The 27,233-nt window shown below is 36.5% G+C and overlaps 1 protein-coding gene across 1 annotated transcript in view; it reads right to left on the bottom strand.

Annotated features, from left to right (window-relative positions):
- Positions 1 to 839: 839 nt before the first annotated feature.
- ADAMTS6 (ADAM metallopeptidase with thrombospondin type 1 motif 6) overlaps positions 840 to 27,233 on the bottom strand; it is a 158,764-nt gene continuing 132,370 nt past the window's right edge. The window contains exons 21-25 of the mRNA XM_055699675.1: positions 22,253 to 22,382; positions 18,511 to 18,715; positions 12,252 to 12,428; positions 10,816 to 10,972; positions 840 to 4,270 (exon numbers count right to left, since the gene is read on the bottom strand). Coding sequence (XP_055555650.1) covers positions 4,161 to 4,270; positions 10,816 to 10,972; positions 12,252 to 12,428; positions 18,511 to 18,715; positions 22,253 to 22,382 — 779 coding nt within the window. The 3' untranslated portion in view covers positions 840 to 4,160. The remainder of the gene's footprint in view (positions 4,271 to 10,815; positions 10,973 to 12,251; positions 12,429 to 18,510; positions 18,716 to 22,252; positions 22,383 to 27,233) is intronic.

Consider the following 27,233-nt stretch of genomic DNA (forward strand, 5'->3'; position numbering starts at 1 on the left):
ATGTATGGGAAGAAAGTCAACAGTTTTGGAATAACAGAGAAAACTGTTATTAGACTGTTATTTACTAAGACTATGCCATCTTTAACTTCAAATCTGTAGGGCAATAAAACTTTGTGACAAAGCACAAGTAGAAATACCTGCACCTTTAAAACAGGTAATTGTTTTTTTTTAATTCTTATTTGTAAACAGAATAAAAAAGAATAACCAAAATTAGTAAACACCTTATCAGAATAATGAAACTTCTCTACTTTTAACAGCCCACTCATAATAGTAGGGTGATTTTCACTGTATCAGAAAGGAGATTTTAACTGAGAAACAAGAAGTATTTCATAGGACTTGATCAGAGATCTCCATACAAGGTTTTTTTACTGGAACAGGTAAGAATCATCTCTCAGCAACAGTGGCACCAAGTCTTCTAATTTTCTTCTTTATATTAAAAACCAACATGTCTTCAGATAAACTTCAGATAAAACCTTAAAAGCTCAATGCAAGAAGGACATTTTATTGTTATTATTGACTAGCTGTTAATCAAATCATTCCAAGAAGTACAGGATATTTTTGCTGCCATTAATTTAATTCTTGATCTACATTATTGCTTAGGCTAAAATATCATCTAACAATGTACATGACCACGGTCTTGACTTTTCCTTTTCCTTTTTTTTTTTGCTGATATATGACAAACATTGCTGCTGCCAAGGACAGGATTGTAGCATAACATATAGATGTTACTTGAAAGAAAACATCTTGTATATATTTTGATGCATCTGATGAAGCAAATGGTAAGCATACAGAATTCTAGTAACTGTTAAATCAGGGAATAGACAACTGTACCATGGGTATCATTCTTAAAAGCTGCAGTTTTATTTTACTAAATTATCTATGTTAAAAACAAATTTGTGGCTGGTGTGGAATTTCACTGCATCAAGTGTTACAATATTTTTTTTTCATTACAAGCAGGAGAATGCATGTAGAACAAGTGTTAAGAAACTTGACAATAAATTAGAATATAATTTACAAAAGCAAAAATAACAAAGTAACAGTGTACCACATTAATACTGAGTATAAAATAATAAGCAACTAATCACAATAATACAAAGGTAATTTCAGTCTGTATTATTAAGGATATCTATGTGACATTCACTCCATTACAAAGTTCCTAATGAAATGGACTATTTTTGGGTGTATACACCTTGAGGGGTTAATCTCTAGATTTTTCTTTCTGTTTTGATCTTCTTCTAGCTGATAGTGTTGCTCAGTGGAAGTACTGGCATCAGATTGATTTCTGTATTTCATATTCTACTATTTGATTCTAGGCCTGCCATATTTATAGCCTATACAAATAGTCCTTTTGTCACTATTTAGGAATATAACACTATTTAGCTTAGATTACATAGATGGCTACAGTGTAGCAGCAGCAATGAACTGTGCTGTGGAAACCAATTATTTTTCTTTGAATTATGTTTCATTTTTCAGTCTTAGTCTGAAGTGTTGCTTAGTTTGTAAATCCACATACATTCTGTGTTTTCCCTTTAACAATACAAATTCAACCTTGCTCCAGGGAGTTCTTTAAATTCCAACCTCAGAGCTGTTAAGTTGTAGAGTAAACATCAGACTCCCTAGTGTTCTAGCACCAGTAAGAGAGCAAAATGTGTCTTTGGAAACACTCCTTTCAATTTTAATGTCCTAAGTGAGGTAAAAAAAAAAAAAAAAAAAGTTTCTTTCGAATACATAGAAAACCCTTTTCCTGTTAGCTGAAAAGACACATTAGCTGATAAACAAAATCATGCCCTGGAGAAAACTGGACCCTGATACAAAGAGGTCTGTTGCTTAGGGAATGCCATAGCAACCCCTTTCCCTTTCATTGTATTTTTGACCTAGCCAGGGCATGCTAGCACCAAGGTGTTTTGTCAAAAGAATATACAAAGTCGATTCACTTAACAGAGAAGGACTGCATATTGCCCTTAATGTCTATGTGCAACTCCCAAAGGCTGTGGGGTTTTTTATTTACTGGTGTCAGTTTTAACAGGAGTTGTTTACATGGTGATGAGAGCAGCAGATAAGCATATGTGAATACACATGAGCCAACTGAAAATGAATTCCACTGGTCACACAGGCCTACAGAAGTGGAAATAATGGCAAGAGGTAGCAGATGACAGGAATCTGATGGTCATGAACACATGGGCTACACAAAACCCCACGGACAGACTGTCAATATGTTGGAGGGATTTCATAGTATGAATCCTGTTAACAATACTTATTGTTCCATGTTAATTCACATTAGTAAATAGTGTGCAACACATTTGGCTTGTTATTGGTAAAATACACTGGTACACTTCAATCTTGTATTTTGGAATTATTTTTCTTGGAAAAGAGTACTTTTTTAAAAAAGTGCTACTTGAGTTAGAATTTGTAACACATTGTTCACGTAATTTTAATTGCATTACAACAAAGGAGGCATAGCTGGACACAAAAGCACTTCATCAAGTACCTGCTGCAAAATGCAAGTGTTCAAGTACAATATATTAATATAAACAAGTACCTACTTTTCTTACCTCCTTTATTGAGTCTGTTACTGAAAAGTGAAAGGGAAGAGGAACAAGACAATTAGCTTTTTTATAGTAGATTCCTGAATGTTTGGTTTCACATTTAAAAAGCCAAGTATTTGGTGACTATTAAAAATATGGTAATAACAAAATAAGTGGAGTATGGCAGCAGAATAGTTAAGGTATCCGGTTACTAATCCAGAGGCACGGGTTTGTTCCAGTCTCATGCTGAAAACTGCCCCTAGCTTTAAGTATGGTCTAGCTCTAAATATGTACCTGGGCATTTAGGGTAAGGTGGCTAGACTTCATTCTAGCCACCCTTTTTCCAGTGTGCCTTACTCCTGATAGTCCAACAGGCCTCTTGGCTCAAGCACACTTTTCACTTCTCATTTGAACACAACCTAGATACCTCCATGAGTTGTTTATTCTTTGGTTGTAAACTTTGCCCATGTGGATGGGTTCGCCTGAACTGCACATTCACATATTCTTCCTCACAAACAAATGTACTTCTGCTATGGTATCAAAGAAGGGAATACCGAGAATCCATTTTGACTTTCAGCTTTGCAAAGGATGGTTGCTATTACACAGTAGGCTTATCTTTTGCACTGGAATTCCTTGGGTTTGGAGAATCATAAGTAACAAGAAAAACAGATCTAGATGCCCACAAAGTTGTTTCTTCTTTGTGGCTGGTGTTGTAAACAAAAGTGTAAGTTCTAAGCAACCTATATAGCAGTAGTGAAGCAGCTGGCAACATGGTCTTCACCACTGCTGGGAGTCTGCCTCCTCCATGATTTTGAAATATGTTCCCTTTCAGTGGAAATCTCAGCTTCACTTGTACAATGGTAAGATGGCTATAAACCTGCAACACAGATTTAATTTCGTTTCATAGCACACTTGTATTTCATGCACCACTGCAATAACTGTTGCACCTCTTAAAACTAAGTCCCTCATGGTTGTTCGGTTTAGTATAGCTTTATATATGGCTCACAGCAGTATTCAGGAAATATGGATTACTCCAAAGGGAATTAGGTGGAATGAAAGAAAAATACATATCTTTTTTTTTAATTTCTGCTCCTTAAATAACATTTCCAAGCTCATTTTATAATTTAAATTGTGGTGCTGTGTTGTGAGATAAAATAGTTAACATTTTTAAGCTATGACTTAAAATTTTTTTTGATTCTTCTTTACTTTCATAGTAGACCAAGTCATAACAGCTACATTTTAAACAGTTTTAAATACAAATGGATTCAGTGTCATTGCTAAGTCCATAATAAAAATTATTTTAATGGTCCAAGGAGGTAAACAGACTATTGGATTTAGTCAAAAGAACACAAATGTTCCACAGTAAGCTATTCTATATGTGTTGTGTGGATCTTTCCAATTTGGCATGCCCTCCTTATACTGTGTCCAGCACTTTGGATTAATAAATCCCACTTCACAGAAGTTAAAATAATATTGAAATCCTGTCAGCTGGGGCTGACCAGTGGTTACGTTTTCCACAGGGTAATGCATTTGCAAGGACGTCAATCTCACTGCGTTGTGTGACTCTCTTCAATGGACACTCTGACACTCTTCCACAATGGTAATAACAAGGCACATTCTTGTGCTTTCTGTGGGTCAGTGTCCTTGGCAGGTCTTGCAGCACATCTGTCTGAAGTATGCTCGACTGCAGAACTTGAACTTCAGCACCAGTGGGCAATATGCCACTTTGTTCACATCTTTGCACTCTAATAATTAAAAGCATTAAAGAGAAAAAATCAGAAATAAAAATTAAATTACGATGAAAATTTTACGTTTAACATGTTGCTTCTCTATCCAGCCACCTTGCCCTGTTTGTAACTACTCTTTCTAGTCCAGCACTGTGCACACAATATATTTTAAAAAGCCATAAACATGTTTGCAGGGCTTCTCCCCCAGACATTTAGAAGTGTGCCTGCTTTGTCTTGGAAGAATTATCATTTATTGGGATAAATGATCACTTTAGACAGCTAGGAAATACAAGTAATTTTTCTTACAATGCTTTTACAGCTTTTTTCTCAGGAGTTATTGTACCCATCCACGAGAGGTTATCCAAACAATTCACGCTATTTGGTACCATGCCTCTACATTTGTACGAATCCCTGAAACAGAATGGGCACTGCAGCTAACAGGGATGGGGAAAATGATGAGTGTTATGAATAAATGCACCAACAGTGCGAGTTCGTTGACTGGACTGAATGGTGGATTATATTTTAGGCTTTGTTCCACACATCCACAATTTCTTTTATGTAGAAAAAAAAAGCCATTCCTATGCCCATAATAGACATGTAAGAGGTTTTTTTCATAGTTGCCTTTTCCCTATATGCTGGGCTTACTGCCTTAGCAGCCCGTCATACTGGCAGGTAACTCTCCCAGGAAGAACAAAAGCTCAACCATGTGGAGGAAGGATTCCTTTTCTGTCCCACACAGGTTGTATCTAAAGTGACTTGTGGGGGTACGTTACAGGAGCACTGCTGGAATACACTGTGGTTCTCCTCTAGCTAAGTTTCCTTTCTGTGTAAAGAAGGTGTGAATACAGAATGGAATAGTTTGGCCCATTCCCAGTTTTTATGCTGATATAGCTGGAGATAAAGCTGCATCTGTGAGCTCAGGGGCACGTTCTGGTTCTACAACTCAGATGTTGCTGCTGCAGATTTCCTTTGCACTGGAGTGAATATTATGACAGACGCCCAATAGGGGATTTTTAGTTAAAAGCATTTGCACAGTTCCTTCCAGACTGATACTAAAATAGGACTTTGGCAAGGAGCTTTGCTTCACGTGTAGGAAGATGGAAGAGATGTATACAGAGAAAAAGTAAACCCCACAAGTTTGAATAACAAAAATTAAGTGATGGGAAGAATGAAATTAAGATTCATTTTCTCAGATGATTTGTCTCAGAAGAAAGCTCTAAGTTTTTACTTTTCAGGTTGGATTTGATACTGGCTTCCTCCTACAATCTTTCTCAAATTGCAACAGCTGTAAAGAAAATGTGAAAAGGGTATGAACTAACAGTACTTCGACCATTATCATTACTTTGTATTGATTTCATATCTAGAAGTGCAGACTGGAGGGCAGGATGTTGTTGCTCTAAGGCATAACGAAACAACAACCCTTGACTCCAAGATGTCTGTAAGCCAAACATGAAAGAGACAACAGACACACCAAACAGGCAAGAAAAGAAAAAAGTAGTAGAGAAACAAAGACAATCAGCATGTACCATTTTTCAGCTCCTTCTGTTTGTGTTGTTCTGCATAGAGTTTCCTAGTATGTAATTTTTGTGTTGGAACATGTAGTTATGGATGATGCATTCATGCTGCAAGCATACATGTGATGGGTTGACATTGGCTGGATGCCAGGTGCCCACCAAGCTGCTCTATCACTCCCCTCCTCAGCAGAATAGAGGGGGGAGAAAATAAGGTGAAAAAACCCTTGTGGGTCAAGATAAAGGCAGTTTAACGAAGCAACAGCAGAAGTCACGTGCACGGAAGCAAAGGAAAACAGATGTTATTCTCCATTTCCCACCAGCAGATGATGCTCAGCCACTTTCCAGGAAGCAGGGCTTCAGTACCTGTAGCAGTTGCTCCAGAAGACAATCGCCATAAATAATGAATGCCCCCCCGCTTTGTCCTCCTCCTTTCTCCTTAGCTTTTATATCTGAGCAGACGTTACATGGTATGGAATATCCCCCTGGTCACTTTAGGTCAGCTGTCCTGGCTATGTCCCCTCCCGATATCTTACCCCCTTCTCCCCCCCCAACTGGTGCGGATGAGGGGAAGGCTGGAGAGACAGCCTTGATGGGGGTGAGCCCTGCTCAGCAGCAGCCAGAACCCTGGTGTGTTATCACCACCTTTCCAGCTACCAAACCAAGCACAGCACTGCGAGGGCTGCTGTGGGGCCCAGCAAGACCCAATACAGTACTACAGTAGCAAGTCAAGTGCAGATGAGGATTTTTAGTATTGGAACCTAGGCTAGCATCAGTGAGGCTGAACCCTAGTATCTGTACTGAATGGTATTTTTTAATTTCACTAACCCAATGTTTTATGCTCTACTTTTCTAATTTTTAAATTCTCAATTTGGAAACAGAGTTGGGCACCAGGAGAAAAGACATTTGGGGTAGCTGGTTGAAAGAGACATGTTTCTCTATCATACGCAGTCATTGTGTTTCACTGTTTCAAAAACCTTCCAAAAGAGGTCAAATATTTCTCCAAGAAATATTTCAGGTCCTTGTGTTTGTGAAGACTGGGAATATAGGAGACAGATGGTGAATTATAAATGAAGTAAGGAATAAAAAGGTTCACTTCATCTTGATGAGAAGTAAAAAGTTCACTCGGCCCCAAAAATAACCTCATACACATTGCATTTAGTCAAATACAGGTAAAGCCACTAACTGCATTTCTGCTAAAAGTAGGATTTGAAATTATCCTATTTCATGTTTCTTTGAGTTATTCTTCCTTTTGACTAAAACTGGAACCTGTCCAGCCAATGCCATTTGGACAGCAGTGAGACAATATTCTGGAAGTTGCCCACAACTTCTGTTTTAAAAATCAGTTTTGAAATAGATACAGTGGCTGATGAAGTAGCCTATTCTTCATAGGACTGTGGTTGAATGGAAGAGGTTTAGCAGAAGCCTTTTTGTTCCTAGTAACTACTGTTAATAAGTTTCAGAAAGCTAAACATATTAAACTCTCCCTTCCTGAACTTTTGTGGCTAGATCAGACAATATTATGATATTTACTATCACATTACAGTAATAAAGTCACAGAAAGTCACTGTGCCTTTCAACTAAAGAGACTACAAAGACATACCACACAAAGCACAAGGAAAACTGAAATGACATAAATAGAGATAAAATAGAATTTCAGGTGAAGTTTCAGATGCCTTTTAGCAGTCTAGACTCAGCAGATGTGTGTGTATATGTATATACTTAAGACAATAAAATAATTCTGAATACATTTCAAATCATGTGGTACCTGCTGCCTGTAGTTCACTTCTAGCAGCAAATGCATGTTACCCTCCTCAGTGGCAGCCTGTCAAAACCCCATCTACAAAATTCTAAATCACAAGTCAAAGAAAACAAAGAGCTAAAGCAGATGTAAAATGTGACATGATGTATCATAACTTCCTTTTACTATTTCTGTATCCCCAAAATTTTGAGTCTTATTTTATGTAAACAACCTGCACTTTCCTCCAAACTTTACCAACATGGTCATTATACTGCAAAGTGGCTCAAGCTTCCTCAAAATAATGTACGTTCTTTGCTTGGGTTAGCAAAATTAAATTGTGCAGGAATTGTGTAATGGGTTCCACAGGCAGTGAGCACTGGAGTTTGGTAAGTGAAGGGAATCAGGTGGTTTGCTGGGGTTTGAAATGGGAAGGGAATCCCCTCAGCTACAATCCCCCTGCTGCAAATCAGTGATCTGGAGCTGAAGTTGCTTTTGGTCCACACTGGGGCCCAAAGCACGAGGCGATGCTACTATGTGGCATACAGACAAAGTCTCCGCATGTGAGCAGGTATGCTCCACTATGTACGCACATTCCCACCGGGCAGAACACTCCCTCCCAGAGACCTGACTCCTTCCCGAAACCCAAATGCTGATACACAGTTCACACCCCACTGCACCGGGAGAGAGACAGGAGTGAGTGTACAGGCACAGCATGCTCCTCTCACAAATACATCCCCGAAGAAATATCAGAACTCAAATATTTCCTTCTCAGAATTATCTTTCAAAAAATAGTTGTGCTCTTTAGGATTAGTTACTTCTTGAAATCTAACAAGCTTTCCATCATCTGTTGTATGCTGAAAAAGATATGCCTCTCTGTTTAAAGGCTAACACCACCAAAACAAGAGATGGGAACTCCTTGTGTGCAAGAGGATTATTTTAAGGCAGAAAATATGCAATATACAGACATTATTGTGCAAATCCTCAGTTTATGCTTCTTATATTCATTATATAATAGCAGCTTTGAAATGTGTATAAGTTAGAGTATGTATTTAAGAAATACTCACAGAAGTATTGAAAAAATACCACAAAGACAAAATCTTTATCTAATTTTGGGATAGGGCACCCTTATTACTTCATGGATTGCAGCAACAATTTTCTGGAAGGATGTAGGTATTTTAGATTATCAAATGATCTTCAAGATTACATTTACTTTTGAGCCATCTGAGCCACTTAACCATTTTAAAATGATCAGTGGTTTCCAGTAAATACCTTCAATGTGGGACGTAAGCAAAAATGGGATGCTAAGTGGCAAGATGTTGGGAACCGTATCTATTGGAAGAGATTGTGCTGTAACTCTGTTCCTAACTGTCCTAATGAGGCTGCATGGCTGTCAGTAAGGTGGCTCACGCCTGACCCACTCAGAGTGCAGGCCAAAGAGCTGAAGTCCATCTGGAATACTGTGTAAGTGATTTTCAACATTTCTATTTGTGGACCCCAAAAATCTTCAAATGAAGTCTGTAGGTCCCTCAAATTCACTATGACCAGCAGGCTTACTGTTCAGTTACCCTGCACAGTTCCACTGTAAAGAAGTGTATGGCCGCCCAATGTCCATATATCACACACCGTAAACCCCTAATTGTATTCATCTATAGGAGATTAGCATTTTTTCCTGATAATATTGAAGAATTACCAATGTAATGAATATAAATAACAATACGACCTTGTCATCTTGAAACTAAGAGGAGACTGGGACTAAATCATGCCCACTTTGCCACTTTGGAAAAAGTCAACATCTTTGTTTGGAAATAAAGTATCATTTAGCCTTTGAGCTTTAAGGAGCAGAAAGTTTCCTAGATTGATAATCATCATGTAAAGATTACTTGAGAGTACTAAGCATAAGAATGGGAATTAAAATAAGCAAGGAAAATTCTATTATGAAGATGCTTTTCAAATAACAACGTGGAATGATAAGCCTCTGTTTAAAATCAAATTTCCAAGCAGTTAATTACGGTGCTTGTACACTGAATAATAAAGTGTATTTCTGGGAGATTTTAGTATGCTCCCGTTTCATCACAGACATCTCCATTTGACAGACTTTTATGACAACTTTGAATCTACAGTGTGAACTTCAACGGGTACAGTAGGTGTTGAATGAATACCAAATCTGGGAATACTGTACCATAAATTTGCTCCCTGCCCCCCCACCACCCCCCCGTTTGTTTTTTTTTTTTAATTATTTAAAATCAGAGTATTTGTTCCATATAAAGAGGATATTGAACTCCAATGTAGTTGGAGAACCTGTGTAAAAGATACTCCATTATTTACCGCACAGAGATTAGTTATGTTAAAAAGAGCAGTGGTATTGACATTGCAGTCAATTACTCAAAATTTAGGAAAAGTCAACATTTAGGGAATAATTGTTTTAAAAGACCTAACGCTGTTGTGCAATCTTTCTTAAATTTTGGACATGTGTGTTTTGGTAATTTTTTATTCCACTTCCCCTTCCACACAAAATGGAATGTACTCATCTGGTGAGTAACTACTCTAAATTTCTACAATCAGTAAAGAAACTTTGGAGTTTTACTGCCTAGCACTCCAATTCTACTTTGAAGACAGCATTTCCTAATAGGTTGGTTTGGACAATTTATGAGTTCAGATCTGGAGCCTTTCCTAAACATTAATAAGCTTACTTTGACATTATTATCTAACATATCCTCTAGCAAAAATATGTTATTATGAAGCTAGTTAATAGTCTGATTAAATTAGACTGCATCATGTAAAAAAAAGGTAATTATTTTGAACAGTCATTACCAGTCCAAGAAAATAAAAGTTACGTAGAAGCTGACAAGTAAGTCAAAGTATAAGAACAGGCTTGAAACATTGTATAGCACTAAATCTGTGGTCCCACTCTTTCAATGAATATGTAATTAACTATTTTTGCCACTACACTGTTATGTTAACCACTGATGGAGCAGGTCAGGGTTGAGAACTATATCATGCTCCCCCTGCTCTTACGGACATTTCCATTAAACCAACAAAGAGACTGGAAAATTAATGACACAAACCAATAGTATTTTGTCCATGACTTAGGCTACATGTTTTAAGGGTGTTTTTTTTTAAACAAAGAACCTGCATTTAGCTTTTTATTGACTTCACCTTTGAACTACAACGACTAATTAGAAAATAATTATAAAAAATTCATACACAGTCTGAGATGATGTCGTGTAGACTTTTACTAATAAATTAATGCAGTAATACTGACCATGCCATTTTACTCTCTACAGAACGTCATATTAAGATGGCAGACATACCTTCTGTGTTGGAAATGGGAGTACTGTCACATTTACTTTCACACTGCTGCATTGATGGAGGTCTAAGTGTTTCTGGACACTCGCTAGATGCTTGTCCAGTGTATGAGAGGCACTGTACTGTTCTCATCTGTTGCCCAAGACCACACTGTGCAGAACACTAGAAATAAGAAAGGTACAAAACTAAAACAACTTGGATCCAATTTTTAAATATAGAACAAGGTAATAGGAAAGCAATCAGGAACAGTATAAATGGACAACCTTACAAAAGACAGGCATCTGAAGAGATCTGGTTAATACAAAGCATAATTTTCATAAAATAGTTTAGATTATTTTTTTTTTTGACAGTATATGGGAACACTTGTCTTTCAAAGAAAAAGAACCACAATGCAATGTTGGCTCCCAGAACAGTTCAGATTTGAGGTATAGTTTAAACTATTTCATATATCATGTCTGAGTTTAAGTGCATGTTTTCAAGAGAGCAATAATCACTTTAGAACAAAGAAGAAAAAGCAAGGAAAACAAGACTTCAAATCTGCTACAAACTTTAAGGAAAAAGGAAACTATCTTTAAAAATATATATACTTTGCTGTTTCAAAACATTTTTAATTTCTGTAACTAAACAGTGGGTTTAGTACAATATCAATTTAAGATAAATGCGCATCTGGACAGCTACCATAAAAGAAAAGCCATAATACCACAAATGATTGTACCCTGGTTAGTTAAACTGAACTGTTTTATTTTCATTAGTGCCATTACTCAACAAACTTAGAAAATAAAGCATCCACTTATTACTTTAAAACAGGCCTTTAATCATATGCGAAAACGAAGAAAGAAGCAAACTCAGTGTATCATATTTAGAAACACTGCATAATGGTAGCTATGTTCAGCCTGTCCTGTAACAATTTAGCTCTCTGTCTGGTAATTTAGCATATTTTATGTAAAATTATATAGATCTCAAAGTTTTTTTGGTGGAGATATCTATCTATCTATCTGTCTATCTACCTACCTATCTTACTAAAATAGGAATATATATATATATACACGCCCCTATCTTACTAAAATAGGAATTGGCTTCATATTTCCATCATGTTTCTCAGGGAAGCTAGATGTATTTTAAAAATAGTAAACCTTGAATCATCGCTGCATGTATATCAAAATCCCCTTCCAAAACCCCTATAATTAGGACTATTTATTTTTTTAAAAAAATACATACAGAAACCCATCCAGTAGAAAATAGATTGCTGCCAGCAAATCCTTTCTAGTTCAGCAGACAATTATCATTCAGAATCACATTTCAATATGAGCCAAACAGGGAAGCAGCTTCTCTTTCAGTCATGGGAGCTACCTCTTCTCCATTTCCACAAACATCTTATCCTTAGAAGATGCTAATATGTAGTACACTTAACAGCAATAAATACTTCTATGAACTTTCTTACCTGTCCCCAGTCTCCAGTAACCCAGCGAGGAGGAGGACATCGGCCTAAACTACAGCGGATGCGGACTGGTGGCTTGCTTTCCTCTTGGCATTGCGCAGCTGGAAAAGTTTTTAAAAGATCGCTGCTTTTACACAGTACAATTCTGTGTTTGAATCCTGGGCCACACTTTGGTGTGCACTGAAAAAATATTGATATAAATACATAACGAAAATCTTCAGTTAAAAGTCAATAAAAGTGTCAGATATGTTATAACATAAAACAGGAGAATATATTTATAGTTTTACAGAATTTACAAAATTTTAAAATGTTTAGAAACACAAACAAGCTGACTGATATTGCTTTCTTAAGTAAAATTTTTTTAAGTTTTAGTTTGATAAAAGTAGATTTCCTTTGCTATTTGCATTTAGACTATGGCGTTACTATTTATTTTTATATAAAACAGCATTTAGGCTGTTGGTTTTAATAAAAAGCACTTTGCTGCAAAGTAGAAAGGTCCGCCACATCTATTGCTACTATGAAACAAACTTGAGTGTGCATTTCAGAAATTGAAAGCAAAACTCTCTGTTTCCAACTCACTTATAGACTATTGAGCTACGAGGAACACATTTTTGCTCAATAAACATACTGGTAGAGAAGTGGTTTCTTGGAGACTCCATAGAAACCGGGCTATTCAGATAGAAATACTTTATCCTCTCCTACGATGCATGCTTTTCATTCCTTTCCTATTTAAATTTTAATTCTGTTTTCACACATTTCTTGTTTTTCCTCTTTTTATCATTTCTCTGCTTGTTCTAACTGCAAGCCAATAATAACACTGTAATCTGAAAAGAAGCAGGTTTGATGATCTCTGCTTTTCCTTCTTTCTTCATATTGGTTCCCCCCCACCCTTTCCTTCCTTTTTGCTACTATGAACTGTCATTTACATTAGCACAACCACAGAAAGGGGAAGAGACAAGTGCTAACAAAACTCAAGACCTTCCCCATATCAGTCCCTCTTTAACACCTGACCAGAAGATTTTGCAAGCAGTTGTAGAATTCCCTATTGGCATGTATCCCATAAGCCTATCTGCAGTATGTGGACCAGGATTAGTTTCTGACAGCATAAACTTCACACTCAGATTATGCTAAACCTGTCAAAAGTGGAACTGTCTTTCAATATGAAAGCAGCTGGAGAGACAAAACATTATCTGGGAAATAATACTATGTCAAAATGAAGCAATATTCAAGAGGCACACACCAAAGGCCTTCCACACATCCAAAACGGGTTAGTATACATTTGGGGAAAAAATAAAAACCCCTAAGAATAATTTTCAAAAAAATCACTCAAGTGATCCAAACTCTACGTTATATGCCTAATCCTGAAGCATCTCTGCCTAATTTAAGAAATTTTAAAACAGTTCCACAGCACTATGTAAGGTATTGATACTCCCTATACATATGTAAAGGGTTACGTGTGTGTGTGTGTATATATATATATATATATGCGCACACCCACCCCCGCTCAAAAGAAGATCTTTAAGAAAATCTCTCAGTGGGAGCCACCTAAACTAATCAATACAGAGTGGACAGATTCATCCTAAACCTTATCTCTGCTTAGATTTAGGATCTTAAACTGGGCTGCAAAGACATGGGTCCTTCGCTTGGAGTTTATAATCCAGAACTGCAAAATGGGTACACAATCCCTTTCCCTGAAATTTCACCTCCCCTTCCCTATCCTATCCTTTCCTGTCAAGGTGCTGCCTCCTTATCTACAGCAGTTCAGTGCTCAGAATTCTGATACAGAACAGCCAGGTTCAATCATCCTCATGTCCTCATACTGAATGGGCTTTTAACTCCAAATCTCATATACCCTAAGTACCTGCCTTACTATAAAACTAGGGGAAGGAATTAAGTGAGAGAAGAAAGTTCTCTGTCTCTCTCGCTGGACTGCAAAAACAGTATTAATGCTAAATAGAGACCAAAAAGAAACAGCGACGAGTGTGTGAGGTCTTCGGCATCATCACCATGATTCCTCAGTACTGGTCCAAATTCCATGGAATATTGCGTGTATTTTCTCTCACAAATATTTCGTCTAAAATGCATGATTTTTAAGCAGGAACTAGAAGCCAACACCCCTTTATAGCTGTGTGCTTAAAAACCACTTGTGCTTTATCTCTTCTTCTCAGTGACTTAACATTCTGCCAAAAACAAACAGAAGAGAGACAAGGTTGAAAGGACCTTGTCAAAAATATCAAAACCCAATGTGCCTGTGCTGTTTCATGATCTCTAGAATGTATTAGCAAATAAACAAGAGTTTGAGGATCAAAATTTGAGTTTAGAAGAAATACGTCCATTTTCTAGTCCTGCTTGAACACATGTTCTTTTATCTATATCTACATTGCCATCTCAGAAAAATCTTTCAGCTACTGGTACCAGAAGAACACAACATCCCTTAAAAAATTACTTTTTTCGGAGTCACAGTCGAAATTCCACTAAGTAAGATGGACTACACCCAGTCCCCAGAAATGAAAGCAAAGTAAGGAAATAGGATGCCTACAATAATACTGAGTCACCAGAACTAAAAAGCATCAGTAGGATTTAACCAAAAATTTATGTCTCCAAAGCAAATGCAAGACAAAATACCCAGACAAACAAAACCAGGAAAAGTCATCCACTATGAAATGCTTCTAGAATTTTTGACTCATTTAGTGGAAGTCATGACTAATGGTAATATGAATGCAAACCAAATGTACTTGTCTGATAAGGCTCAAGAAATCCTCAGATTATTTTTTGCCATGTTATTTTACTATCTGGAAAATTATAAAAGAAGTTATTTATAGAGGGCAGAATAATTCAGTCAAAGCTAAACTATTGCAAAGCATGAAAAAGTTTATGGTAAAACTGACATTGCCTGAGAATGGCTACATTCCACTGGGCAACAGACTGTTAGCTTTCATTAGTATTTGATAAAAGCACTTTTATGTTCTCCTAAGGACTTTCTTTAATGTGCATGTTTACAAAATGTTTTTGTTTCTTTGACCAAAAAGATACAGAACTTCTTGTTAATAATTACTGAAGACTAAAAAATTAGTACATGTGTTCTACACTTGTTTGATTTGTATCACATACTGCTTCTTTTGAGTATGAAAACAAAACTTTAGAACTTGCATTCCAGAGAAAAGTACTAAGGTTTGCCATTGGTTTCAATGGAAGCAGTATTCAACTTTTCATTTTTTGAGTTCACTCTTGTTTTCTTTTTCATGCTTCTGTCAGAAATTAATAAAATACATATATAAAAATGTTTTGATATATATTAGCACAGGATCTAATACATTATATTTCTGGGAACCCTGCACAGAAAAAAGCGCTATTTTTCTCATTATATTAAAATGGTATCATGAATCAAGACAGTTTGCCAAGTTACACCAGGCAAAATTTGTATCAGAAAGAATTTGGCACTTCTTCACAATCCTGATTAAATACCATCACAACCAGGAGCTTAGCAGAGCTTGAATCTTTAGACAGAATGATTTTGTTCAAAATTATAACACACTCCTGCTGTATAAAAGGCTGGCAAAAAAGCCTTAAAAAATTGTTGACGCTTATGAGGGTGGCAATGTTAAAAGCTCTAAGGATGATGCATTAGTGAGCAATGTCTCAAGGAGGTAGCTAAAGGGTAATAGTATATAGCCAACACATATCTATGGCTCTATAACATCATATGGATACTATTATTTGTTAGTACTGAGATGATGTCTAGATATTCCAGTTGGAAATAAAGTACTGTGAAAATGGATGCAAAGAGCTTACAAACTATCAACAAGAGATGTGGTATGACAGTCTTCAACTGAACATCCCCTTCCACTCATCCATTCTTTCCTTCCCTCATTTCCGCTTTAAGTCAGATTCCTTTTCAAAGAGCTGGAATACACTGTACCTTTTCAAGTAGCGACAAGGACACTTCAATACCTTTTCTGTCTTGATTTTCATGCCCTACCTCTTGTGTGAAATGCTGGCTACCAGTGGGGTAAAAAAATACTGTTCTGCATGTAGATTCACTGTGCTGTTTCTATGTTTCTCGAGGTCCTGATCTACACTGAGAAAAGTTGCTAAAAGAAACTGCTTTTCTACAGGTTTCAGGACACAAAGCTGACAACTTTTTATAGAACTGATTCTAAAAAATACCTGTTACCTTAAACTGAGTAAAGCTAGAGACAGATAGAGGTATTGTGTAGGAATGACCTACCTGTTTTATGATAGTGGATTATTAATAAAACCTGGTACAAATAACAGGAGATTCAGAATATAAGCAAAAGTATCTGCCTGATAAATTAATGAAAACAAGAAAAAGTATCTGCCTGATAAATTAATGAAAACAAGGAAATTTTAAAAGCTCACATTGTATTTTAGAAGATTTTTCATGGATTTAAAAGCTTTTTAAAATGGCATTTAATTCATAATTCCTTATAGAACAAAGCCAGTTGAACAGTACAGCAAGTTGACACATTTTCCTTTTGTTCAAAGAAAAATAATGGGTACAATAATAAAATAATAATAATAATAAAATTGTCTACAAAAGTAGTTTCTTCAGCTAAGAACAGATGGAGATTATGCAAGCATGAAATTCAGACATCAAGACAAGGAACAACAACAGCTTCCATGGCAGTTCACAACACTGTAATTTAAGACATGGATATTACTACTTTTAAGTACTGCCACTAATGCTTAGACTATTATTAACAGCAGATTGAATTCCCATTCTTGGAGATATTAGAAAGCTGTCTGGACATGGTCCTGGATAACTGGCTCTAGGTGGCCCTGCTTGAGCAGAGAGGGTTGGACAAGATGACCTTCAGATGTCCCTTCCAACCTCAACCACTCTGTGATCTCATGAACTATATTACCTGCATTAACAAATTATGGTAAAAGCTGTTCTGTACCACTTCTGTGGGTGTTCACAGTGACTCTAGTAGGCTTCCTTCTTTATGCCTTGAAATTCCAGAGACTCTAACAACTTTTGGAGCTAAAAGTATCTGTATGTAATTAATATGTGATAGCTGTGGAACAAAAGAAGCTTATTTAGGGTATGCTGATACACTGTAGGTTATGGTTATTTTCATTAGAGGCAGGAAATAAAAGGATAAGGCACGTGTGAAACCTCCTCTAACTCTAGTAATCCATTTCCAGAAAGACAAATTCAAACTGAAACATGAAAGCAGAATGTGATCAAGATTAATTAATTGCTGATGAATAATAGCTGGAAAGGAAGAACAGCTGTTTCATGTAACAAAAGCAAACAGGTATAAACTGGCATAGAACTAAACATTAGAATGCTTCTTGCAATTCAAAGATTGAAGTTCAGGAAAAGTTTTCCAAAAAGCAGTGGGACAAACCTCCAAACTAACTAATTTTAAAACATAATTTAATCAGTTTATGAAAGCAATTATATGATATGGCTGCATTCAACAACAAGGACACAGATATGGCAACTCAGGAAATCCTAACTTGTAAGTAGTTCAAAGGGTACTCCGAGATAAAAAGTGGGGTGAGATGGGAGTCCAGGATAGCAAGGATCTGAAAAAAATATAAAGACATTTTTTCACTCTGATTTGCATGTGATGCAGTCCCATTCAAATGAATCTGCCTTTCCTTCCAGCTGCACTGGTTCACATTCTTCACACTTAATACCTGAATCAGTATAAGGTATAGTGTAAGTTTGGCTTGCACTTTAAGACCTATCACCATACTTAATGAAAGATGTTCTCTCTTTAATAAAAAGAATACCAACTTTTAGGTCTGCCTTTTGAGGTATGTTCCTAAGAATGTGATGCTTTACATCAGCACGGTTACTTCAGGAAAAAGAAAAAAACCAACAAACAAACAGTCTGTTCTGGCTTCTGATATGGTAAACCTATCATCTCTACTATGCAGCTACTTGCCTGTTCAAAAATCAATGGAAATGGAAATTGCTGTTATCTTTAAGACAATTATCTCGTATCAAATGGCTATTCTAGGGTGTGTGTGTTTCATTGGGGTTTTTTTACTACTTTACTATTCTATTTTGTATTTTACTATTTTTCTACTTTGATTAATAAAACCAGGTCATAACTGTTTGACAAACATACAAGGAAAGAATAAAGAAAAAACTGCTTCGGTATTAAACCTATGAAGTTTTGCATTTCTTATTAATGCTTTACAAAGTAGTAATAGAAAATATACTAATCTTCAGTGATCAGAGTTCCTGTCTCCGCTATGAGGTAACACAGCAAAATTGCCTTACTTCTGACCAGTCCAAAGCAACCCACTGGGGAGGACAGGACTGATTGTTACAGGGCTCTTTTTCAACAGGCCGGTGTGTTAAACAGTTGGTATTGTCCAGTGTCTCCTCCTCAGAAGGTCCAATCTTTCTGATACAGAGAACTGTCCGTGAACGCATTCCTCCATCACAAGTCTTACTGCATTCTGACCAATCCCCTATAAACCACCTGGACAGAAAAAGTTAGGAGACTCAGTTAATGTATTTCACAAACAGAGTGGATAACTGCGCAAACCCAAAATCCAAATAGTTTAAATTACTAAACCCAAATAATTGTTAATAATGCATGTATTCACAGTGAAACAAAATAGAAACTTACAGGTCTTTTACTGAGTATTTTAATTTATGTCACACTGCAATTATATCTTCCAATAATACTACTACTTTGTGTTTTTCTATAGCAGCAACTTCCAGCCTAGGCTACTAGTTAGAAAGGAGTGTTCAGCCTGACACAGCTGCAGCTATCTAAGCAGATTTGCACAAGACTTGCCTGAAATTATTTCTCTGAAAGTGGTTAACAACTCGAATTGTTTGGGAACCACTACTGTAGGTTACAGCACAAGTTAAAAGCCAAGATAGTTGCCTCTCTAGTATCATTACAATAAAATATTTTGATCTCAGAATTCGGCTTTCTGAGAGTTAATTCTCATGTTTCTATACTTTTTTATAAATGCAAAATATTCTTACTAATTAGAGTAAATACATTAAAGCATTTGTTAATCCTGCTGTGACATTTTTTGTTTCGTGTTTTTTTTCCTACTGATGAATGGTTAATGCAGCTCAGTTCACTGGAAATCTCTCTTCACGCTGTTGAGCACATTTTGTCTTCAGGATTTCATACTCTAATCAGATGCACTCGTCTGTATTATCCTTGCAAAGGAGGAAGGCTAGCATACTATCAGATGTTGCCAACATGACAAAAATGCCAGGTGCCAGTAGTCACCGTGCACATTCCTTCCTGGAGGTATGCTTGGAGCTGCCTCATAAGATCTGTCATTTTCTGATGCCTTTGTCAAAACAAAACATGCTGCTATCCTGTCTTGTGTTACAGAACATATATTCTAATATGAACTAATAGGAATTCTATATTCTCTCAATACAGAAATGCAAACGAATACGCCACATTCTGTCATTAATTTTGCAGCAAAAGAGAATCGAATTGTGATTCTTTGCCACCAAACTTATGCTTTTACCACAGTAGGGAGAATCAGAAGCTCTTCAGAGCTTTGGAGAGGCTGAACTGTTAAATTTTTAGTTGTTACTATGATTTACTGAAGTGCATTCTCAGGTACCTTTTATGTTTATACATTACAACAAGAAAGTGTTATTCATAATTCATATTACTGAGTTACCTGTATCATTTCTTGAAAACTGGAATTTTAAGAGTTATTATCACAATAACAAACAAAATACTGTGAACAAACACAGTCGCTGCTGCTGCTGCTGCTCAGGGACATCAAGTATAATGTAACTGTCATTTCAGTTAGAGTAACATTATAATAACCTTTGGAAGACACCACATGGGAAACAGAATTATGTTAGTTGAAAAAGGAAGTACTTGGCCACTCCATGTAAAAGAGTAAGTCTTACTGGGTGACAAATAGCTCAGCCAAAAGGGCTAAACTTCTTTGGGTAACCATCTGTTACCTGAACAGCTTTCTTCTAGACTACTTACACGATCAGGAATCAAGAACACTTTCTTAGGAGTTTGGCACTTTGTATTCACCCTGTGAGGAACATCAGAATGGAGGCAGATGTGGGCTGAACTGCTCTGACATACTCAAGCAGATGCTGATTAACACACACCACCCCCTTTCTAAATCTTGATGACTTGAGTTTCACCATGTTGATCAATGTCCCTGCTGTACTGGATGCAGAATGCAGAGGTGTACTGCTTTGTAGGATGGGAGGTGTGTGGTGTGTGTGTTCCTGTTTTTTAAATAATGTCAGTGCAAAAAAATAAAAATTCATATACTTAAAAATATGTCAAACATTTAGTATGTAATATAAATACCTACAGCAAAGTTAGCGTCGCCTCAAGATTCTTCTGTCATTCTTGCCTTAAGAATGGTCCCCAGTTCTACTCTAAGCACTATGCACCACATCTGACACACCCTAAGAAACTGCTTCTATCTTTTTACTTACAATGTCTGAGCTGCTTTGAGTAGTTCAGGCTAGTTTGGAATAGCTATGTTAACACTACTTTTTGAAGTGCTAATTTTTTAATAGTTAAGCCACACAAAGGAAGGTATAGGGATGTGTTTGGTAAAAAGGAACTGACCAAACACGACCACTTCACAAGATCTGCTCTCAGGTACATGCCACGACAGTTTAGTCAGCACACTTAGAGCCATACTAAACAGTGTTACCCAAACAGAATCTAAGTGCACAGCCTTGCAGAGGAAACATCTATTTACAAATAGACTGTGGGGCCAATGATTTAGACCTACTTTAGACCTGTTTGTGAGGCAGCACATTCATGTTAAAGCACACTCATAGTGAAAGCAGTGTAATGGCTTCACTTCTGTTTATGTCAAAGGAGTTTGGTACGTGACACGTGAGTAAGTGTAGAAGACATTGCTTTAACATCCTGCAACTAGTCACCATACCAGGGAAGCAGCTGATACTCCAGGAGGAAACTGGTTTCATGAAGACCTGTTGCAATGTTAATGCATTATGGTCTTGTCTCATTTCTCCCAGTGTCCTTCATGCTACAATTTTCCAATTTCTAAGAGATATTTAAAAGAGACCAAGTACTTCTTTATTGTCTCTACATTTAATCAGCATTAGTGATTTTCATGCACAATTAGAATATAGTAATAGATTATCAGCAAACTAACCAGAGCCTACGAATCAATGAACTGTTGTATCTGTTCCAGTTTTTCCACAAGTTTTGTCTCAAAACATAAGAAGCTGCTGTACACATGCTGAAATAATTTTCTAGTGCAAAATATCACGACTGTTTCTAAACAAGTTTTGTAGCAAGATTAAGCTACGCTATAGGTCCTTGCCAAATTTTGTTATTGAACAAATGAGCTGATGTGGTTTTAATTATGTTTTCAGTATATAGCATAGCTATCTTTCAAAATAAAACTAAATACATGCAAAAAAGTAGGTACCTATTCTAAAGGCACACAGCATTACTGTACAATACTCAGTATCCTGGATGGAATGTTGTGTGACAAAATAATTACCAGTAAATTGTTTGTTCTGTTGAGAATTCTCTACATTTGCCATCTCTCATGTGAACACTTAAACCCAAATTTCAATATAACACACTTAAAAATATGGCAGACATTCAACATGCAATATAAATATCTATGGCAAAGTTAATCTCACCTCAAGATTCTTCTGTCATTCTTGCCTTAAGAATGGTATCCAGTTCTACCCTGAGCGCTATCACCACATCTGATACTTACACCTTAAGAAACTGCTTTGCTAGTATCTTTTTACTTACAATGTCTGAGCTTCTCTGTGTAGTTTAAACACCAGTGTTCTTCAGTCAGATCAGGCCTCCTCTAGGTCAAAGTATGTATTTTCCACAACTGATTTCACAGGAACAAGAAACCATAAACCAAAACTACATATCTTGTCTGGTAAGACAGGATGCTAATACTAGATCACAATTTTATAGACATTTGGTCAACAGGATTTATTATAGACTACAAAGATTCTTCTATCTATGCAAAACACATCAATGACTTACTCAGGTGGGCAAGGCTCAGTGTTGCAGGCTCTTTGGTTTTCTGGAGGCTTACTGTCAGGGTCACAGTAACTGTTTTGTACAATGGAGCTGTCATCCAGCCTTTTACACACCACCTCTTGTTTCTGCACACCTTGGGATGAAATGAAACACCATTAATTAATCATTCTTGCTCTTCTTCTACTTGTTGAGTAAAAGTGTATTTCACCTATTGATTATTAATCCTTCCATCCCACTTTAACTGGATGAATGCTGCAGGGGTGTGAATTCCAATTGACTGAATGCCCCTGACCACAATAAATCTTTCATTTGCCTTCAATTTTAGGCCACCCCATTGAGAGAAGATTATAAAATGCTGTTGTTTTCTAAAACAAAGGGAATATATTTATAGATTTACTAACAGACTGTTTTTATTTGTATATTGTACAAAATCCATTTTCTGTCTGCCCTCCTCTCCCAGTAAAAGACACTTCAATTTCCAAAGAAAACATCACCAAATAGAATGTGGTCACACTTCAATGGAGAATTATTGGTTTTGTGCTCTGCTTTAAAATAAACCAGCAATACTGGGAAGCAGTATTGCATTTTTATACATGTTATCCTATAAACATTTCCTTCATTAAAAAAATAGAAGTATTATTCATTCTGAAAGATGCAGTTTCTCTCTGTGAATGCTCATTTTGTCTGGCACTCCCAGCTCCTCTCTCACTGTTAATCCTCAACAGGGCAGCTCAGACCTCATTATCATTCCCAAAATATAATGATGTAACGCTGCCAAGGCAACATAAGTAGTGTATTAAGCAGAACTTCTGATTTTTAAAAAATAGGATCTAAAGAAAGGCATTAAAGAACCATTGATATGGCAGCAGTGTACCTCAGAGAACTGTGAAGAGTAGTACACGAGGCCTCCCCCTCTCTTTTTAGAACAAACTGTATAATGTTTGCTAACATAAAAAGACCTGTGGATCTGCAATTCATTTGCAGTTCTTATCAAACATGAGTAGTCATAATACTGAAATAACACAATTATTTGTATGAGAAAAGTTGCAAAAAGCCTTGAACTTTTCATAAATACAGAAGCAATTATTTAACTTCTTAAAAAAATGAAATGTGAAAATTTCATGAAAAAAAATTGTAAGTGAAATGCTTACAATTTCATAGGGATTAAAAAATCCTGGCTTCAAATATCTGCCAACTTTACTTCACAGCCTTGTCTTCATTTTAAGACAAGCTTTTTATAGGAGGTAGACGTGCAGTAGTAAAATTAATTACAGAAATATGTTTTTCAGACACTAAACATCCCACTAAAAACATGGAAATTGTTTCACCAAATATTGGAAGTCCTTTTGCTCATTTTAAACAATAGGCTGCCGTTATTTGTTGGTTCCAACTTACCTTGTAATTGTTTATTTTGTTATTAATTATTGACAAGAATCAAATCTCCTACTTGTGTTCCCAAAATGTGACTTCTACAGAAGTAGTAACTTCAGGTATTTAATTCCAACAATGAGTCAAGCCTAGCCTTGAGATGCCTGAAGTTTGGCCCACAGCGCATCCTGCTTGGTTATGAACAGAAATCTCCAGTCTACACACATGTGAACTATCTTCACGACATTACGTGCAAAGGACATGGGGCAAATGGTAACCTTTTCTGTGAGTTTTGAGGATGGCCTGCACTCCCCCATGAGGCTGCAGATGCAGGAGTGAAGTACAATCCCTTCTCACCCTGAGGGGTTGCCTAATTCCCATGAGCACACGTTAACTTTTAAGACTTAGTTGTTAATTTAGCTAAGGTGGCAAGACTATGAATTATAGTCCGTAGATTATGTCTAGTTTTTATTCAATTACGGTCTGATGTAAAATGTCTAAATCATCTTGAGATCAAGGATGAAAATCCATACGTGCCCATGCTAGATTAATGTCTTATTTTCTGGCTACAGATTAAACCCCTTCCTTTTCTTCCTGCCACAAGCCCCATGAATCTTGCATCCCTGGCTGCACTGTGGCCCAGAAAACTTACTTTCTCTTTCCCCATCCTCTTCAACTCCTCAACTTCCTATGGAACATAGTTAAGAGTACTCTTCTGGAGATATATTCCCAGCTGACACCTCTTCAGTCTGCAGTAGGGAATTGCTACTTTAATAGGTAATTATCATGGCATCCTGCAGAATATGATTGTTATCCCTCTCGTAAAAATACAACCTTTTTAATTCAAATACTCACAGTAAACCCAGCAGTCTGGATCCTAAGCACATAATGTTCCATGTGTCCTCAACTCTAATGTTCATGTACCTGACAAGCAGGAGGAGTTAGATTCATCACTCAACGTACTACTTACAGGATGCTTGCTTAGCAGGTGAGAACTTTGTATCAGCCTTCAAAATCACCTGCCTCCTCACCTCACTTCAAAATCATTAACCATGTTGAGACCAAAGATGCCTAAATGCTGGAGACTTCACTCTACTGCAGTACCTAAATCCAGAGTCCAGAGCTTTGCTGCTGGGCTATCTCCTTTCTGATTACAGCTACACACAACCTTCACAAAGCAGGCACTTTAAATAAGGTTGTGTGTAATCTCACATGCCTGACATCTCAGGTTATCCATAAACTTCACAATATTTTTAAAGTAAGCTTTATTTATAACAAAACATGATTAATATGACACATATGTCTTACAGGTGAGCCATTTGCTCCTCTTTCTACATGTATCTGGACACCACATTAGACAACACTAGGTACCACTGAACCATGTGGAAGGCTGCCATATTTGTTGGTTCCAAGTGTATCCTACATACACAAATCTACATGAATAAGGTAAAACGAAAATACCATTTTTGAACAGTAACCAACCTCAATTTTTTTGCTAATTTTCAATTTGTGTGCTTTACATGTTGGAAAAAAATAATTTTGCTAGATAGATAGGTCCAGCTGGAACTGAGAAACAACTCAACTCATTAGCATGGGGAACCCTCAAGGGCCAGAGGTACATGCCTCCACAACTGGTGGCCGATTGTGTTAACATACAGATATTCTCTTCCACATATTCACCCATCAGGTATCAAAGACTTTGGTGCTTCATATAAAGATGTTCCATATATAGCATCCTCAGAACCTAATATTTCCATTACGTGAAATGATATAAGCAGAAATTCAGTGAGATCTTGCCTGTAAGGGCAATTAAATAACTTTGGAAGACAGGAACTTGGAACATACAACTAGAAGTAACACCCTTCTATTGCTGAGAACCACTCTATGCAACCCCCTTTCATAAACTGATCAAATTCCACTTCAAGCCCAGGTATATTTTTTTTCTCTGAATTTCACACCTGTGACTAAGTATTCCAATTTCCATTCTAGGTGCACTAAATGCCAAATTAATTTTTTAAAGTCAAACCAGTTTTCTATTCAAGTAACTTTATTGTGTTAACCAAGTCAACTCTTGCAGTATCTGTGTTGTTAGATACAACATTCCTTTGGTCAGCCTCACAACCTGTCTGTGTGTCTGCTCATACCTGAGTTTATTACAGCCACAATACCAACTGTTCCCAGTACTCCAGAGATTTTACTAGTGTCTTATCCAGTGTCATTAATACTTTTAAATAAATACATCCTAAAATTATCATGACTATCACATATCTCAGTCTTCCCCATACTTTTCCTAGCACTGCACTGTCAGCAAATTACATCAGAGCTTTCTACTTATTATGCTGAAAACCAAGAAAAACTGAAGTCTCATGAGCCATGTGAAAGGCCTATAAGAAGCCCACTAGGCTCACTGCCTTTTGGACCATTAATTTACATTTTGATCATGCATGCCTCATCCACTAAGCTTTTCTAATTCTTTTTTAGGTGTAGGTGACAACAAATACCTTAAGAAAGTCTAGATCAACAAACATACTACATTTCCTTAGTCTAGAATATTAATTATATATTAAAATATATCTAGCTAGCTAAGCATGACCTATGATTTTACACTTTGCCCCATTTGTCACTTACTTCTAGACCTTTATACTTTTCAAAATTTCAAATCAGCTAATAGTTCAATGTTGGTACAGATTTATACATATATATATATATATATACACACACATACACACACACAGAGAGAATGAGAGATTATTTTCTTCAGTTCTCTACTCTTTTAATACTGTTTTAGTAAAGAAAAGGCATATAAACTGCATCACGAAAGAGAGAGAAAAATGTTTACCAGATGAGGGTCTCCTTTATAAAAATCTTCCTTTGGTTCATAAAAAATAAGTGGAAGATCTAAATATCTGAGAAGCTGTGACAAGATGATTCACTTTAAATCCTATAATCTATGCAAACACTGCCAACAGATGAGAATAATTAAAATCAACCTGAGTAGGAGTATTTCTTTTGCAATTTTCTCTCAGACTTCACCATGAGAAGAAATAGTATTCAAAAGGTATAGCTGAACAGCAACGCTATAACATGGCAATGTTAGATGACACGGAATTTATGTTCAACTCTGATGAATAATCATTTATCCTTTCTATCACAAACTGCCTTAATTCTCTTGGTGGCTGATAAAGTAGGATGAATATTGCCTTCATAAAGATATTTCACTCAAATATAATTGCTTAAAAATAGTAATTCATGCACACTCTAGGATTAAGCATTTTAATGATGCATATCATTCTCACAAATATATATATGGAATAACATAGATGTTAATGTTAACCTTTCCCTGAATTTGCTACTGGCATCAGACACATTTCCTTCTAGACTTTGGCTAAAAATTGGCAGCCTCGATGAATGAATTTCTGAAGAGCTATGTAATAAGAAAGTGTTCTGAAGTACTACGAACACTTAGTATCATTGTGCTCAGTTTAAAAAAAAATTTAAGTCAGACATGTTATTAATTGAATGTTGGTCTGGTAGCATATCACCCATAAGACAGTATTCACCACTATTCACTTACACATTGAAGAATCTTTAATCCATGCTAGGCGATATATTACCA

Source organism: Falco cherrug, chromosome Z (assembly GCF_023634085.1).
Source record: "Falco cherrug isolate bFalChe1 chromosome Z, bFalChe1.pri, whole genome shotgun sequence".
Lineage (NCBI taxonomy): Eukaryota > Metazoa > Chordata > Aves > Falconiformes > Falconidae > Falco > Falco cherrug.